Below are 19,017 nucleotides of genomic sequence, written 5' to 3' on the forward strand. Positions count from 1 at the left end.
ATTTCTAATTATGGCTTACATGATTAAAAGAAAATAATATAAGGACTTTGTATCTAATTGAAAATGGCAGTTTAACGTTAATTTTAATTTATTATTTGATTAAATAATAAACCAAACTTTTATTGATTTTGTGATTGAACAGGTATTGTAGATTTTATTCCAATCCAAATCCAATTATAAATCCAATTCAAATGCAATTATTTTTAGTAATTACATTACTGGGTACCTATATGCAAGTGCTGCATACCAAGCATCATTTGTACACAAGTAATAGGAGAGCAACAATGGCCGAAAGTTGACGGCCGGGAGATATTACCGATATCAACTAACTATTTTTTTTTCAGATACCTCAAAATATTTTTTGTCATTAAATAACTTGACTTTTTAACTTTTGCGATGTCGTGGGAGAAACAGTAAGAGAAAACCCACTTATTGAGGCAGTACGTTGTATACAGAGTGTACATAGAGTTAGACCAAGAAAAGTTTGCAGCGATTTTGATAGCCCACGCAGTGCAAGTGCTATTTTAAACGTCAAACTTCTATGAAATTATGACGTATAAATAACACTTGCACTACATGGGCTATCAAAACCGCTGCAAACTTTTCTTAGTCTAAATCTATGTGCATGTATTATACAAAATACTGTTTTTATACTAATGGTATACTTCGTTTTGCCATCTCTTTTATTTTCAGAATACAGGTAGGTAAGTGATGTATTTTTCTGTTTTTCGGCCGGAAAACGTCACCTTTACACCCTAAAGGCCTAAACGAAGTTGCCGCCTTCCGGCTCCGTCGAACAGAAAAATAGTATACACCTCTCGGCCATGCAATAAATAAGAAAATATCAGATCACGTTTTAGTGGAGTTTGGAGTGATCTGAAACATGTCTCACTTTACTGCTCTAGATATGTAATACGCCTAGTATTAAGACTATTTATTTTAGTTTTTAAGAATCATGTAAAAGTGCAAACAAGTATTAAACGATACATCTTTGCACTTCCTTATTTAGAAATTGTACAATAACCATCGGAAAATCGGAACATTTGGGTAGGGTAGGATTGATAGGTAGGGTTTTTAGGTAGGCTCGTAGGTAGGGCACTGTACAGTAGGCAGGCAGGGTTTATGTAAAATACCATTACTTTTACCAAATAATTTCTGATTCTGATGTTAAGTGTTATTTAATTAGCATTTATTCATAATTCTCGCTACTATTGCCGCAGCCGCTGTCTCACTCACATCGAGTGTGGCGACAGTAGGAGACTCATCCCGATTATAATTCTCGCTACTATTGCCGCAGCCGCTGTCTCACTCACAGCGAGTGTGGCGACAGTAGGAGACTCATCTCGATCATAATTCTCTCTACTATTGCCGCAGCCGCTGTCTCACTCACAGCGAGTGTGACGACAGTAGGAGACTCATCTCGATCATAATTCTCGCTACTATTGCCGCAGCCGCTGTCTCACTCACAGCGAGTGTGGCGACAGTAGGAGACTCATCGTAACAACCGTTTGCTCATAGCGTAGACAAGGGAATGCGGAACACGCAGAGTGCAAATATTGGAGCCGCTATGTACAGTCAGCAGCAGAAGTCGCTATACACTCCAGGTGCTCAAAGACAGGTAAACGTTTAAACTGTCAAAAAGTTGTTGACTGTCATGGTAGTATTTACTTGTGAGCGCTCAACGTGTCACAAATATGTTAACAGTCGCTATTCATTAATTTCTACACTTACAACAAGTCATTGATACCTTAGCTGTCAAAAAACCAATGGTATCTAAGCGGTCAACGTGTCAAATATATCTGAACAATATGGAAAAATAGACTTTAAAGCATACAAGTATGGTCGAATATTGAATAAAAGATAGCCATGCTAATTTCAGGTAAAGCGTTTTGACAATCATCGAAAGCAGTACAGTCTTGTCATCACATACATCTATCTCACGTTTTGCCCTTCAACCATTTGACAGGAGCCTCTCGGTCAACTTACTGCAAACTATTTCTTTTAACAGAATCGTCAAGACGAATGACACATAGCAAAAGCTAACTGAAGCCGAATTTAGAGCCAATTGTCAAGGCACGTCGTGGTCTCAGTAACAGGCGTTTGCTTTTCAAAGCAGAGACCGCGGGTTCAAATCTCAGTCGTACGCACCTAGAGATTACAGCATTTTTTTTTTTGGATCTCATTTCTATTATTAATTTGTGTCTTCTGGTTTTATGTTAATTTCGCATTAGTTTATATAATTTTTGAAGATAATGTCACATGTAGCGTATGTACGACTTTCTATCAGGACGTTGTAGGTTTGAACCCGCAGTGGGCGTTACTTAGATTACTCCTGTGCGGAATGCCATTTGATATTTACTACTCAAAAATCACGTTTGTTGTATGGGAGCCCCACTTAAATCTTTATTTTATTCTGTTTTTAGTATTTCTTGTTACTTATAATAGCGTCAACAGAAATACATCATTTGTGAAAATTTGAACTGTCTAGCTATCGCGGTTCCTGAGATACAGCCTGGTGACAGACGGACGGACGGACGGATGTCGATGGACAGACGGACGGACAGCAGAGTCTTAGTAATAGGGTCCCGTTTTACCCTTTGGGTACGGAACCCTAAAAATGCTGGTCTCTTCGAAAACTGACTAAATTAAATTAAAGGATATGAAAACAATGCATTTTATTAATTTCAGACATCATGTTTCATAGTAACATTTATTGCTTAAGACCTGCACAATCGATATCTAAATAGAAATAGTCTTAGTTTTATTTTTCAAAACGTTCGGGGTTCGATTCCCGAGCTGAGTACACATTTTTTTTTAATGTATGAATGCAGTTTTTCGTGTTACTAAAATCGATGACATGATTCCTAATACTGGAGTCAGTTATGTAACGCTGCCATACATGACCCAAAAAATTTTTATTAAGCTATGAGCTTCATCACATCTGATATTTGAGTAATTCTAAGCATTTCTAGCCTGAAGTGGGGGGGAGGGTGGGGTACAAAGACGGCCGCCATCCGTCATCTTTAAAAAAAATCTACTCTGATCCTGGTGGGTACTAGGGCAAGTTTGGTATCATTTTCGTATAAACCAAAGACGTAGAATTCATTGCTGATGTTTGTTTTTTCAATTTCATAGTAATTTTACAAGAAAAACGTAAAAAGGTGAAAAATTTGGTTGGAGATTTTTGCTACGCGGAGCCGAAACTACAAAAGATAGAAAGTTGAAATTTGCACACTAGATTACATTTAAAAAGTGTACAAGAGATAAGAAGCGATTTTGAGAAATTCAACCCCTAAGGGGGTTAAAAAGGAGATGAAAGTTTGTATGGGGTTCAAGTTTTATTTTAAGCTAGGAATTTGAAACTTCGTAAAACGATATATTATTAAAATACAAGAAAACTAATTTCAGCGTTTTTGAAAATTCATCCCCTAAGGTGGTGAAAAAAGAGTTGAAAGCTTGTATGGATATCAAAAAAATTTTCGAACGCGGGACTTGAATCTTTGTATTTGGGGATATTATTAAAAGACAGGAAAAGTAATTTCAGCGTTTTGTAAAATTCATCCCCTAACAGGGTTAAAAAGGGGTTGAAAGTTTGAATCCATTACAAATCCGAGTAGACACACATTTCTTATTGCCTCCCAGGCTTGAAATGCTTAGAATTACTCAAGGAACATATGTGATGAAGCTCATAGCTTAATAAAAATTTTTTGGGTCAACTTTATAACTGCTTCCGCTATAAGAAGAGATCGGTGTATATCGTATAGTATCAGATTTTCCCATACTGGCCGATCTAAATGGGCCACCCTGTATAGTATATTTTACTACAATAAGTGGGCTAAATAAATATATTAACATAGGTATATAATATGATCAACGGTTTGGAAGAACAGCTGCATATGACAGTTAAAATAAAAAAAACCGATCATTCTAGTAGAACCTACTTATTTATTGTATAAGTTTGACACTTAACGATAAAATACTTCTTTAAGAAAGGAGGTGTCAATTCGTAGTGCTACAGTATTTATTTTAAAGTTAAACAGATAAAATGTTGATGCTTAGTTACCATTGAAATAACAACTGCTTAGCAACTGGTGGCACCCTGGCTGCTGACGTACGTGATTGGCAGTGCGTGTAGGTATTAATGACAGCAGCTTGAATTTGATTGCTTAGTTACCACTGACTTTTTAACCGTTATTGTCATTGTGATTAAATAAGGGTGTATGTGTTAAAGAAAAACTCAGAAGTTAAGATATTTGTGACGAACTGAAAGCCTACGTGAAAATGACATCTTAGATGTCCTTATTTTTGTGACGATTGAACTGTATATGTTTTCTTGGACACCTTGCCCGCTCAGGTATATCTGCTGCTGACTGTACACCGCTGAAACAGGTGGCGCTTTGCGGCGCCATAATCTTGTGGTAATTGGATTGGCAAACGTAAACGCTTGTCACACTAGTCACCGCATGACATACTGTGGGCCATGCCCACCTACTTTAGCGGCCCAACTTGATAGTGCAATATTATGCACTACTTACTTCACGTGTGTGCATCGTACGGCCTTGTTTATGCGCGGAGAATGTTTGTTTAACTAACTATACAGGGTGTTTGGTACATCGTTTGCCAAATTAAAACGGCAGATAGGTTGAGTCATTTGCTATCTTCTCAGGCCTAGAAATTTTTAATTTGGCGCACATTTATTTTTCACTTCTATGCCAGTTTTTCGGAAATTTCAAATTTTTACTTGCGTAGTAGTAAAAAATATCATAGCCAATTTTGTTTTTCTAGGCATGAGAAGATAGCAAATGACTCAACCTATCTGCCGTTTTAATTCGGCAAACGATGTACCAAACACCCTGTACAATAACTAACGAAGCCAATTTCAATCTCCAGATAAAAATTACAACAGCAAATGCAACGTTACCGATAAGGAAGGTGTAGAATTTAGTAAGTATATCTTCTTCCACGCGTGCATAAACCTTAGAGTAACTATTACATTATGATACAAATGTGCTACGTTGACCGCTACACTGATGGAGGCGATATTAAATAAATAAATAAATATTATAGGACATTCTTACACAGATTGACTAAGTCCCACACACAGTAAGCTCAAGAAGGCTTGTGTTGTGGGTACCTACTCAGACAACGATATATATAATATACAAATACTTAAATACATAGAAAACACCCATGACTCAGGAACAAATACCTGTCTTCTTCTTCCTGGCGTTATCCCGGCATTTTGCCACGGCTCATAGGAGCCTGGGGTCCGCTTGACAACTAATCCCATGATTTGACGTAGGCACTAGTTTTTACGAAAGCGATTGTCATCTGACCTTCCAACCCAGAGGGGAAACTAGGCCTTATTAGGATTAGTCCGGTTTCCTCACGATGTTTTCCTTCACCGAAAAGCGACTGGCAAATATCAAATGATATTTCGTACATAAGTTCCGAAAAACTCATTGGTACGAGCCTGGATTTGAACCCGCGATCTCCGGATTGAAAGTCGCACGCTCTTACCGCTAGGCCACCAGCGCTTCCAGGAACAAGTACCTGTATCATCATACAAATAAATGCCCTTACTGGGATTCGAACCCAGGACCATCGGCTTCGCAGGCAGGGTCACTACCCACTAGGCCAGACCGGTCGTCAATATTGTGCGCAATAAGAAAGCCGATGTGTGTTAAGGGGCCCACAGATCACCAGTTTGCCAGACGATATCAGCCTGTCAGTTAAACGTAAAACGTGACAGTTCCGAAAAACTGACAGGCTGATATCGTCCGGCTAACTGGTAATCTGTGGACCCCTTAATGAACAAAGTACCTTTACATGTTTCATAAAACGTTGTTTGAACACACTTGCGAGGAAAAAAAAAACAACGGGTTGCACTCCGGGAGTGCCGACAGAAGTGAAAGCCCAATGACTAGTCCAAAATGTCTGCAGCACTATGTATAATTGACCCATCCTGCTTTCTATTGAAACACATTAGTTCCGAAATTGCTGGTCAGTGAGCTTGTTTAAAATTCGAAATTCAAATTTGTAGCGTTAATTGTTTAAAATTCGAATAGAAATTGTAAAGTTACCTAGCAGACCTCACATCTAATAGTACATTTCGATGCTAGTGCGGAAGGTATGTCATTACTTCACGAGTACCGAGATATCTTGCCACGAGCCGCAGGCGAGTGGCAAGACTCGGGACGAGTGAAGAATGACATTTCCGCACGTGTATCGAACGACGTTTTTTAATACAGTTGCGAAAAAATAAGAAAAACATTGTTAATCGTACACTAAACAAAAGTGGTAACAGTGACAGCTCGGTTAGACGTCGTCTTTAAGTATATTATATCTATGGGCGTTTGGCAGCTATTCCGTTCCATTCAGTCAACTTATTAAGAACGGAATTTTCAATATTGAATATTAAAAAATAAACGTGTTATAATGATGAAGAGGTAAGTAATTAAATATGAAATATGTAATATTTTTCGTATTCTTACATTAACGGTAGGTTTTTATGCTGATTACGACGTTTAAAGGAAACTAATATTAATACTCATCAATAAGTAGTCGTGAATTGGAACAAGTATAAATTTAAAAAAATTTGAAAAGTAAAAAGCACTAGTTCGAGATAACCAACTTTCCGCACGCTAAACAGCTACGTAAAGTAGCACTTTTTGAGCAACTGTATTAAAAATATATTTTCACCTCAGCAGCTCGAACAAGGGTACTTTGCTTCTTAAAAACAGTGAGCAAAATGCGACTTTGCTCACTGAGTCATTTTGTCGCACTCAGTGAGCAAAATCTCATTTTGCTCACTGAGTGAGACAAAATGTCATTCAAGTGACATTTATAGTCAAATGTCATTTCAACATGCGGGGTCTAATACAAGTTCGATATACTTGGGTTCTATTATCTCTGTCCCTCTAGGTATGTTCTCACTGCTTAGGGTGAAAATTTTTGTGTACTACTCGAGATCAAAGTTATTTACATCTTGTGCGCTTTTGAATCCCTTACTACGCTCAAGATTCTAAATTATAGAATCTTTCGCTTGCACGAGACTCAAAATAAGCACTCGAAGAAAAATCAAACTTTGATCTCTTGTTGTACAAATAACTATTGGTCATGATATTTTGAGTTTTATTCACCACCAGTACTAGAGTTTACTTTTATTAGCGATTTCATCAAGATGTAGCTTTATTGAATTAGATTGGAGTGATATAAGTTTGAATGTAACTATGAGATCCTCGTATTTCAGCCCGTACAAGATTAGAACATTGAGATTTTTATTGCTTAATATAAAGGTCCAGTTTTAATTAATTGACCTGATTATAATACGTTATGACTAAATTTCTTTAGTGAAAACATTGTCCGTCACACATGACGTCAGCGTTACGCGTTACGCTGTCTCGAGTTTATCATTTTTTCCCCACCTCAAAAAGTCCTCAGCGCCGCTAAAGAAGTTTTCATATCAAAAACAAAGCTAATACCTATTATCAAAGACTCGAGTTTGCAATATTCTTTCCCAGCACAATGATTTTCATCACATTTGCCATGACGCTAAACCTTTTGGACGCCAATGACCGATTAATCGGTCACAGACCATAAAGGAACATAGACCTACGTGCATATGCATAAAGTTCAATTTCAGTTTTGGCACTTCGGTGACGTGGCGTCCGCGTGACAGCTTTTGTGTTTGACACGGCGTCGAAAAGGTTAAAAAACTATGACATTTCGAACATTCTTCCGCGGTATAGTCATTTTTTGACATGTTAGGCATCGAAGGCATACTATTCCGGCATTCAGCCACGATTGAAAAAACGGACCGAAAGTGACGCTTTCCTGCCGGAGGTCAGAAAAAATTATTTACACTTTACAGGTTGTCATTATCATTGTCAAACATAATCCATATAATCGTTTACAGTACATACTCGTATGGTGCTATTTTACCGCCCTAGAGCGGGATTAAGGATAATACGTGCCAATGTCAAAAAATTAAGGACCATATGTACATACCTACTGTAAAACGTTGTACAATACACGTGCGAAAAGGTTATTCGCAACTCGTGTCGATTTAAAACACTCCCTTCGGCCTGTTTCAGTTTATCGCCACTCGTTGCAAATTTCCTACTTTTCGCACTTGTATTGTAATGTCCTCATGGACATGTGCGTACTTCCAGTTCTCACTTTACGGTGCTCAGACCTGGTCATTGACGGAAGCTCAGAGAGAGAGAACTATGGAGCGCAGTATAATGGTGTAAAATTAAGGGATCGAGTCCGAAACGCCACGCTGCGCTCTAAGACTCGAATAATGGACGTAGCTCGCAAAGCGGCTAAGTTAAAATGGGACTGGGCTGGTCATGTCTGCCGAATGCCGGACGACTTGTGGGCCAAGTTAACCACAGAGTGGGAGCCCCACGAGTCTAACCGGGGAGCCGGCAGGCCTCGTCGGCGATGGCGGGATATCTTGGACTCCTTCTTGAGAGGCTGGCCAAAATATATTGCACTAAATAGAGACGAGTGAAGGAAGAGGGGGGAGGAGGGGGAGGCTTTGCCCAGCACTGGGACACAGTGGGCTCTGAATGATAAAATAATAAAAAATGTCCTATTTATTATAATTATCATACGTCGGACTATAGGGGGCAGTTTGAGGGCAAGGTAAGGTTTACAAAAAAATCTTAACTTACGAGTATTATAATGTACCTAGTATTTGTAACACAGCCGTGTTCATAGAACTTGACATGCCCAGTTAACTCATTTGTTTTGTTCCTTTCTCACAGCTGCAATTGTCTGAGTGACGGATAAAGCCAAACGAACTTTTTCACCATTTTGACTTGTGTAGTCCAAGTACGTTTATAAATAACGCCGTTAGTTGCTATGATACCTATTTGGAATTTCACATTATAAATACAAGGTACCAAATACTAAGTACAAGTACTCGAAAGTGAATTGATTGATTTGCGAACCTTACCTATCATTCTGACATGCCACGAAAATGCCCGCTGGAGTCCGACGTATGATAATTATATTACAATGTCTGAACGAACTACATTCAGCCTTTATTATTTTCAGAATGGACCGACATGGTGGAGCCGGTTGGGAAATGCTACCGCTTAATGAAGGAAAATGGGAAACAGACCCACGCTAATGCCAGAAAGCTATGTGAAAGCGAGGGCGCGCGTCTGGTGGTGATAGAAAACGAGGTGAGGCCTTGGGGACTTTTCACATCTCTAATCTTACAAATGTAATGCACCCCTAATCTTAATGTATAATCCATGGAAACTATACGTCTATCGGCGCGATTCGGGAAATGATAGAAATCAACTAGATACGATGTAGTAAAGATTTATCTTTACTATTTCATATCTAGTGAATCCCTAATTCATTTCGCGAATCGCGACGCCAGCCGCTTAAGGTACCTTTTGCCTTGGAACGTCGCATATCTTTACTATATCGTATCTAGTTAATCTCTAATTCATTTCTCGAATCGAGCCTTAGGTATATTATTATTTTACAATTACATATACTAGTTATGTATTTATTCTGTAGTTCGTTCATAATTCATAAGGCTAATATGAGTTCCTGCAGTCTATATAAAGCAGCTTTATATTTTTTGCAATATTCTTCTTACAATGAACATGTATACTTGTTTGAAAATAATGTAGATTTAATTGTGTTGCAACTTGCAATGGGCGTCTCAATTCTTATTTCATTTTATATGAGAAAGTAGAATGCACAGAATATGTACGAATTTGCTACAGACTTTAGACTTATCGGCAGCTTATTGAAAAGAGCTATTCTATATAAGTATATACAAACTTTCAATTTCCAAAAGCATTAAAATATACATATGTAGTTAGGTACCTACTTGTTTTACAAGGGGGGTAAATTTGTTGTTAATAAGCTCTCGTGCTAATATTGTTACCCAACTTTACCCAAGCCAGCGAAAAATTCCAAAGCGAAAGATTCGAAAAATGGAATCTTGAGTGTTGCGAGGGTTTCAAGGCACGAGGGTTAAACAAATTTTGCCACTGAGTGAAAGAACATTTTTCACCACACCAACACAAGGAAAATACTTGGTACCTAACTGTAAAATATCAAACAAAATCGAAGCAAATCAATACCTATTGCTGTCATGAAATATTTATCGGTACCTACTAGATAGCTGTAATGTAAAAAATGTAGGATATCTGGGGGCACGGCCGTGTTCCCGCCAAGACGAGACAAACGGCAAAAGGCAGTGCATATATTTTCTCGGCACGTTTCGTCGTATTTTAGAACTCTCGTGCTTGGATAATGCTAGAAAGTGGCTTTTGTATTTATAAATGTTGTTACCTAAGTATTTTTCATGACACTAATAATGATGGCACTTTACTGACTAGGTACTACTCGTAGAACAACTAATAAAATGTATGAATTTTGAGGAGGAGCACAATATCGTCGCGGAGCTGACAATGGGGGAGAGGAGCAACGGCTTCTGGACTGACTACGCGCGGGAACAGAATAACCAACTGTTTGCAGTTAGCGATTGTAAGTGCCACCCATTAACCATAGTAGGTTATCCTACAATTATCAAAATCCTAAAATTACCAAAGAGGTTGGTTTTCTCGATCGTTTTGTACGCGTCCGAAACCTGGACCTGGAAGAAGACCAAAGAGGTAAAAAAGGAACCCTTAAGGATTACTCACGCTAGAACACATCGTTTTCTATGAAATTCTATAGACTAGCTGTAAATTATAGAAACTAATAAACCGACTGCTTAAAAATAAATAACCAAATCTTGCTAACAACGAGTACTTGGACAGACATAATCTCGTAGCCCGAATTATTCACCAGCAGCTTGCCCTCCTATACGGCCTTGTGGACCGCGAAGTGCCACTACAAGTACTCACTTGCACCAGTTCTCGAAAATGGTCGTGCCACGCTCTATTGGGATCGATGTATCATCACTGACAGGACTATTGTAGCCAATAAGCCTGACATCGTGCTGATAGATCGATCACAACGCCGGGCCGTGCTCGTCGACGTCACCATCCCCCATGATGAGAATCTCGTGAAGGCCGAGAAGGGCAAGTCCAGCAAGTACAGACTTAGCTCACGAGATAACCGCCATGTGGGATGTTGACTTGCTCGGATCATTGTTCCTATAGTCGTGTCAGCGAACGGTCTCATAGCGAAGAGTCTCGACCAACACCTAGAGAGACTCTCGCTGGGTGGTTGGATCAAGGGTCAGATGCAGAAGGCGGTAATTTTGGACACGGCGCGTATAGGACGTCGGTTCCTCACTCTGCGGCCCTGACCACCGGCAGCTTGGACTCTGCCCCGCTGCCGGCGGCACCCTAGGTTAGGTTTTTTATAATGTGTTTATATATATTTTTTTAATATTTTGTAAGTGTTTATTGTACTTTTATACTCACGTTGTAAAAACCTTAACCTAGGACCCAAATTAAATAAAGATAATAAGAACTAAATAATATTATGATACATATATTTTTGAAATGGCATTTTCACCAGCTTTTATTTAATAACCTACCCATATTGCTATGGTAAAAAAAAACATATTTTTATTTGCGAGCTCCATTAAAAAAAATATAGCCTCTTGTCACGACCACAATTCTGACAAATTTAACGACTCCTCATAATATGTCAATAAGCGTCCAGCCTCTGGACTGTATGGAGTGCATAGTGCGTAGGGTATACATACGCTCGAGAAACATTATATACCCTCCTTCTGACGCCGTCGGGTAAAAACTGAAGTGTAGGACCCGGCCCCTTCTCTAGCGTAAGTCATCCTTTATGGCAGAGTTTCTTAAAGTGGGGTCCACGGATCCCTTAGAGGTCCGTAGCATATTTATCAGGTGTCCGCAGTGGGTCAGTAACTGTAAACATGCTTAATAGAAAATTTTCTTGAGGTGATCTGTTCTAGCCGAGACGATTCACGAGGTGGGCTACCAGAAGTGGACCAACAATAGTGATGGAAAAATAAACCCACAACAAGCAAAATTAGGAATCATACTCAGACCCGACGACTGCTTGTTCGATATACGGTAAGTCTTTATCGGTGGTTACCTCAATATCACACTGTAGTGCTAGAGCGGTATACGCCAAAAAACGCTGGAAATTGTGTTAAAAGCATGAAAATCGGTACGATATGTACAAGTCGGGCCTACTAAGCTCGGTTTCTTGCTGGAGTATTCTCGGCTCGCTAGCCTAGCCGAGAATACTCCTTCACCTAGAAGCGAACCAGCGACAAACCCTCAACACCCCCAGATCAGGTTGAGACCGCTTAGAGGTAAAAACCCCAAGTCAGGTAGAAATAAACATTATTATTTACTTACAGGCGATTGGACGACAAATACATCGCATTATGCGAAAAGAAAATATCAATGGCAAAAATTGGGCTGGTTTAGGAAAATAAAAGATTACGGTACCTTCCAGCGGTTTTACTTAGCTCCTACGTCCTATTGCTGACACCCCTGCATTGCATTTTATATAATTAATTTTAATATATATACCTAGTTAGATCGATAAAGTAAGATGGGGTAAGACTAACATAGTTTATTTTGCTCGGGGCAACACTAACATTATGAGGATTCCGTACAAGTGATAGTCTTACAATTTTAACTTATCACGGTAAGTTTCACTAGACTTAGGTACAGGTATACGTCGAAATATCAGGAGCTCAAAAACGATACAAAAGTTAATCACGGTCCATATCCCGGTCGTATACTGTATACATTTACTGCCATCTTTCGACATAAGAGTAAAACTGTTAGAACGCCATTTGACTTTGGTCTTTGGTCATTAATCTTTCACTGATATGTGTTAACTTGTTAAATATTAAATTAAAGCCATCTACTCGAGAGCAGGCTGAAGGTTATGGCGCCATCGCTCGAAAACATTGCACCATACCTTTGGCCTAGTGCCGAGTAGATGGCGTTAATATAAGTCAACACATATCAGTGAAAGAATAATGATCAAAGTCAAATGGCGTTCTAGCAGTTTTAATCTTTTGTCGAAACATGGCAGTAAATTTACAGTGGCTACATAATTTAATTTGACAATCCGCCTCTATACACTCTATTTCCTTTGGGCAAACGAAAAGTAAAAATGTATCGGGATGACAGATGCTACGAAAAGTTATATGACTAAGTATTTCCATACATTATTAAAGTTTCGATTGGCGTTCACTATCAACGATTGTCATCTATGCTAGGTTTTGCCACTGCTCTGGCCATCTTAGCCATTTCTGCTGCTTGGGACAATTTTTGAAGAGGGTGTTTCTTCGACATTCGTATGGCAATTTTTAATTTTTGGAAAATCAGATTTATAATCATCGTTTTAGGAAGAGTTCTTAAAAACAACAAAAAATATACTGTGCGTTTCAAGATCGACATTTGTATGGCAATGACAGCAACGCGTTCAGTACCGGTAGTGCAGCTGCGGTTAGAAATGGAACGTTACCATAAGGCGCTTTTGACATGTATATGGCATTTTTTTGACATTGTATGGCAGTGTCAAAATTTTAATGGCACTATTTATTACTTTTGTGGCATTTATAAGACTCTGACGACATTTGTATGGCACCTTTTCGACCTTTATATTAGTACGGTCAAAATAGCCGTATAAGTGTTGCCATACAAATGTCGCCAATAAGATTGTTTTGCAAAATTTCCTACACAATACAACCGATTCACTTATTTATTTTACTATTAATTATTTATTTTACTTTAACACTATATGTCATTGTGGTCGTACCAAAATATATCGAAAGAGATTCTTACCAGCCACGGAATATATATAGACATCGCTCTCCATAGAAAATTGCCTTGCAAAAATGACTCCAGCCACACTGACACTGACAGCTATTCCTTCTCTATGAATATGTCCCACCAGCTTTTGATTATACCCAATAAGCAATTTCCCGCTATTAAAAAAAGTTGTGATTGGTCAATATAAGTTTTGATTGGCTATAATAACATTCTCTGCGTCAAACCTCTTGCGCGGCGTTATAATATTTTGGCGTTGTAAGGATGATACTAACCCGGAGGGAACCAATTCATATAATTATTATTATGACCAATATGACCCGTGTTTATTGTTAAGATTACGCATGTTTATACTTTGTGTATATCGGTACTTTCAAAAGTTGAAATATAATATTAATGCGTAGGTAGTATGTATTTTGGAACAGTGTCAGTATATACATACCTACAGACTTTTATAAAATGCCAGTGGTCAATGTTTCCCAATTTTATTTAAAACACTTTTCGGTATTAGGTCTCGTTAAAATGATATACAAAATCGTCACTTTAATTCGTGGCACCAGTATTGCTGTGTGGTTAGATTATTTGTGACAAATAAGAAGATTAATTATAGTATTGACACTATATTAGGTACTAAATGTACATGGTGGCTAAAAATAACTGCATTCCTGTTTCCAGAGAGGTTTTACCGTCCCATAGAAAATGGGCCATGCAAAATGTATGAAACTGACGAATTTTTTTTTGCGTTTTTGGGGTTGGTCTTATACCTAGTAAAAGTTGCTCAGTATAATCCCAAAACCTCCCTGGTAATGGGAATGCAGTCGTCTTTAGCCACACTGCAATGTATATTTACGTTATTGTCATAGATAATGTTGCATAACGCTATCACCATTCTGCTACCCTGTATCAAAAAGGCATAAGTCATTATGACACTAGTATAGAGTTACGACATTTGGTTTAGCGTAGAAGTCTAATGTCTGTTAATTTCAATAATTATTTATCAATTATCATGTTCAGGAATTACTCTTACACAAACCAATTAATCACATCCTTTTTCTTGGGTTTTATTGAATTGTTGCGGCACCATTTTACCGCACAAGAAGGCATTTTATGTGGCTTTCTGAATTAATAATTTTATATGGGCTGACATGATATGACACAGAAGGCCGCTGTCGTACTAAAGCTGTCAAATTCCGCCCGGCAGTCGATTCGTTTTCGGCTCAGTAGCCGTGGGGTCAACGTATTAAGCGCCCATACAAATGTCATTGTAGTCGTACCAAAATATATCGAAAGAGATTCTTACCTGTTTTTATATAAATTAAACTGTTTCCACATCGACGCTCGATGTCATTCGACGCCCAACTAACCGCACTATTGCGTCGTAAATTCAATCTAACCGTTATTCAATAGACAAAGAAGATGTTGGGGTATATCTTTAAGACATAACAAAACAAGTGCCGCGCGGGACAACGATAAAAAGGCTTCCCTTGTTTTATTAAATAACGCATTAATTTATTTAAATGTTTACATCAATTCTCTAGAAAACACTCTTTATAAAAATACAAAGTGATTCATTCGTTGCGTACATCCAAAGTTATGTTATTGTGCTATGCCGCCACTGGGACAAGCGAAAAAGCGGCAAATTTCGCCGTTTGTGGAACTTCAAATGCGATTTTGTCAGAATCAAAAAATATTTAAGGTGCAGCTGTACATTATTTTTAAAGCTTATAATACATTGAATATATACATACCCAGTCTTTTAGTCCTATGGACTTTAAGTTTTAACCGTGGGACAGCAAAAAGGCCTATTTGAAAATTGATCCACTTATGCAGCAAAATATTTTTCTCAAAAATGGACGGCAAAGTCGACCTTGCCGTCTAAAAAATCGGTCGCAAAGCGCGTAATTTATGGTCAGTCAAAAATTAAAAAGTTAAAAACATTGCAGTCTCGATTTTGGGACTGCAATGTCGCATACAAATTCCATTATTTGTCGTGTTCCAAACTTTTTAAAAGTTCTAATGGCCATATCAAATAAAGGCACCGGCCCATTAAACAGCCAAACAGATTATAAGTACAGCGACTATTTAGCTGTCTCAAATAGGTTGGCGTATTTTTGGCACAAAAATACACTTCTATTTTTTTATTAAAAAAATAAAAAGGCGGCAAGGGCTTTTTTCTGTGAAAATATATACGTAAAAACGTTGCTTTTGTAAAATATTTCTATGATATTTATATTTCTTGCACCATTTTTGAGAAAAGCACTATATATATGACTCGGCTGGAAGGCTACTTGCTGGCTTCGGATTCAATTGAACGGACTCCCAAGGTCGTCCGTTTAAAACGAATCCTCAGCCTGCAAGTAGCTACTTCCGAGCCTCGACAATAATGTACTATTAAGCGAGAAAAGAAATCAAAATGATTAATGAACAAATGTAAAGACAAATTTGAACATTTCCACTTAGTAACTTTCGTTCCCGACTGTACGCACGTATTTTACTGGCTAACTTAATTAACCCAAAGGCCCATGATATACGGGTTACAGGCGGAAAAATACATTTATAACCCTTTGATTTATAACAGGCCACGTTAATTAGTTGATATCGGCTTATTCCGGGATTTTAGGCAACATTTTGGTGGATAATTAACGAATGGGCACTGCGATTTGGAAAGACAGTAACGGATGGTAGGCTTTAGTTTAAACTTCAATTTGTTTTAACTCTAGGTTTAGTTAATTTATAAAGCCTTCATTTAGGTTTTGACTTTCACTTCTATTGTAGTCATATTTATTGTAATTTATAAGTACCTATCAATAATTATCTGATAAAGAGCATGTCTTTTTAGGATTCTGTAAGCAAAAGGGTCCCGTTAGGGTTAAATGGAACGCTAAAAGGAGTAGACTGCAAGATTTTTTATTGCTAAGACACGAAAAGAATCGGAAAAATATAGGTAAGTATATAAAAAACGTTTCGTTTTTTTTTTTATTATTATGAATGGGCTTACTCATGGCCACAGACTAGCCGAGGCGTAGACGTGTTTGACGATGGAGACGCCAGGGTGCGAGTAAAATTCTTTGTTGTGAAGTTTCTAATTATTGCGTCGTCTCGATGTAATGTCTTGTCCATATTAAGATTTCTACTAGGAATTTCGCGGTGTGGTACTGACTTTGCCGATCACTGGTCATTAGGCTCGAAGAAAAAACGACAATCCGTCAATCATAATAAAGCTCTTATTACTACGGCACTGTAGGAACCGACGCCAACGGAAACACCATTTCAAATGTGAAACCCTTCAACTATGGAATTTAAAGACATTTTGCAATCGAACTACCGATGTGATTACGTTCAAAGGAATATTGCCAATCAATATAATTATCATAAGAAAGCTCTTATGCTACGGCACTGACCGAAAAATCTCCTCCGTAGAAGAGATAAATCACAAAAGTCTCATTGTCGATGTGTATGACGCCAGAAACGCCATTACAAGTATAAAACAATTGAACTATAAGATTTTAAGATATTTTGCAATCGAACTACCGATATGATTACGTTCAAAGGAATATCGCCAGTAAATATAATTATAATAAAGCTCTTATTGCTACGGCACTGACCGAGAGATCTCCTCCGTAGAACAGGTGTATGACGAAAGTCTCGTTCCCGATGTGTGTGACGCCAGAAACGCCATTACAAGTATAAAACCATTCAACTATAAGGTTTTAAGATATTTTGCAATCGAACTACCGATGCGATTACGTTCAAAGGAATATCGCCAGTAAATATAATTATAATAAAGCTCTTATTGCTACGGCACTGACCGAGAGATCTCCTGCGTAGAACAGGTGTATGACGAAAGTCTCGTTCCCGATGTGTGTGACGCCAGAAACACCATTACAAGTATAAAACCATTCAATTATAAGGTTTTAAGATATTTTTCAATCGAACTACCGATGTGATTACGTTCAAAGGAATATCGCCAGTAAATATAATTATAATAAATCTCTTATTGCTACGGCACTGACCGAGAGATCTCCTCCGTAGAACGGGTGTATGACGAAAGTCTCGTTCCCGATGTGTATGACGCCAGATACGCCGTTGCAAGTGTGGAACGCCGCCGAGGCGCCTGGGTAGTCTTTCACTGTGCCGTGGTAGTAGCAGTGTTCGATTTCCTGCGAACAACGGATTATATTTTATGTGAGCATTTGGACCCGATTTGGATTTTGAAATAGACATCTATTAGATATCTTTTAGACATCACCAAGATACGATAACGATATGTTTAAGATCTAATCTGTCAAATTTGACATTTGGGCGATTCTGGAGATACTCTTGAACGATTTCCTCAGGATATGACTTAGAGATCCAATTCACATCAAATAGATATCTTACGCTATCTAACGTAAAAGTGACATCGGTTGCCCGAATTGCGCTGCAAAAGAGAACTAGTTGATATCTAAACTATAACGTATCTAGAATGGATCTAGTACGTGTCGTCTCATGTGAATATCTTGAAGTTCGAAGAAAAATAGGCGATAATACCTATTCATATTCAGACAAGGTGACGGATATAGGTTTTAGTGGGAAAGGAAACTTTACGGTTCGCAACTTAGATACCTTACCTTAGATCTTTACGGCTACCACCAGTTTTGACACTGACATACGAGTATTAGCTCGCATCTACGTAAATTACTTTCTTTACATCTCGCTTGCACTAATATGCGAGTACTAGCGAGATGCATAGAAAGTATGTTACTGAGACGTGAGTGAATAATTTATGTCAATGTCAAAACTGGTGGTAGTGGTACTTGAGGCTAATTCTTACTTACATTTTAACATCAAAATGATGTTATTGTACGGACAAGTACGAGCGTAATGCACGCGCGAAAGATACCTACGTAATTAAATTACGTCATTGAGATATCATTTTAATATCAAATTGTACATCCTGATTGGCCTCCTTGTAAAATATGAACTTTAATAATGACGTATGTATGGATGAATGATGTATGTATTTGTCGTATATCGTTAGGATGATTAGACAGGCTCCAAATGGTATTTCTAAATACTTGGACTGGATTGACTAGTAACAAGATACTCGTAAATATATTACACACGTTCATTTAAAATGTTTTATTTCATAAATAAATACCACAGTACAAACAATCTTCATCTGAAAATTAACTACACTGAAACGAATCGCAGGCTCTTAACAAAACAGTTCGAGATTGCTTCCAACCCAGACCATTAATAAAAAAACATCTCA

General features: G+C 38.0%; 1 protein-coding gene across 11 annotated transcripts in view; it reads right to left on the minus strand.

Annotated features, from left to right (window-relative positions):
* Positions 1-19,017, minus strand: part of LOC134664917 (disintegrin and metalloproteinase domain-containing protein 11) — a 733,539-nt gene that overhangs the window by 140,052 nt on the left and 574,470 nt on the right. For all 11 annotated transcript variants that reach the window (XM_063521633.1, XM_063521632.1, XM_063521635.1 and 8 more), the window contains one exon: positions 17,777-17,923. In XM_063521633.1, the coding sequence (XP_063377703.1) occupies positions 17,777-17,923 (147 nt within the window). The remainder of the gene's footprint in view (positions 1-17,776; positions 17,924-19,017) is intronic.

The sequence above is a fragment of the Cydia fagiglandana genome, chromosome 6 (assembly GCF_963556715.1).
Source record: "Cydia fagiglandana chromosome 6, ilCydFagi1.1, whole genome shotgun sequence".
NCBI lineage: Eukaryota > Metazoa > Arthropoda > Insecta > Lepidoptera > Tortricidae > Cydia > Cydia fagiglandana.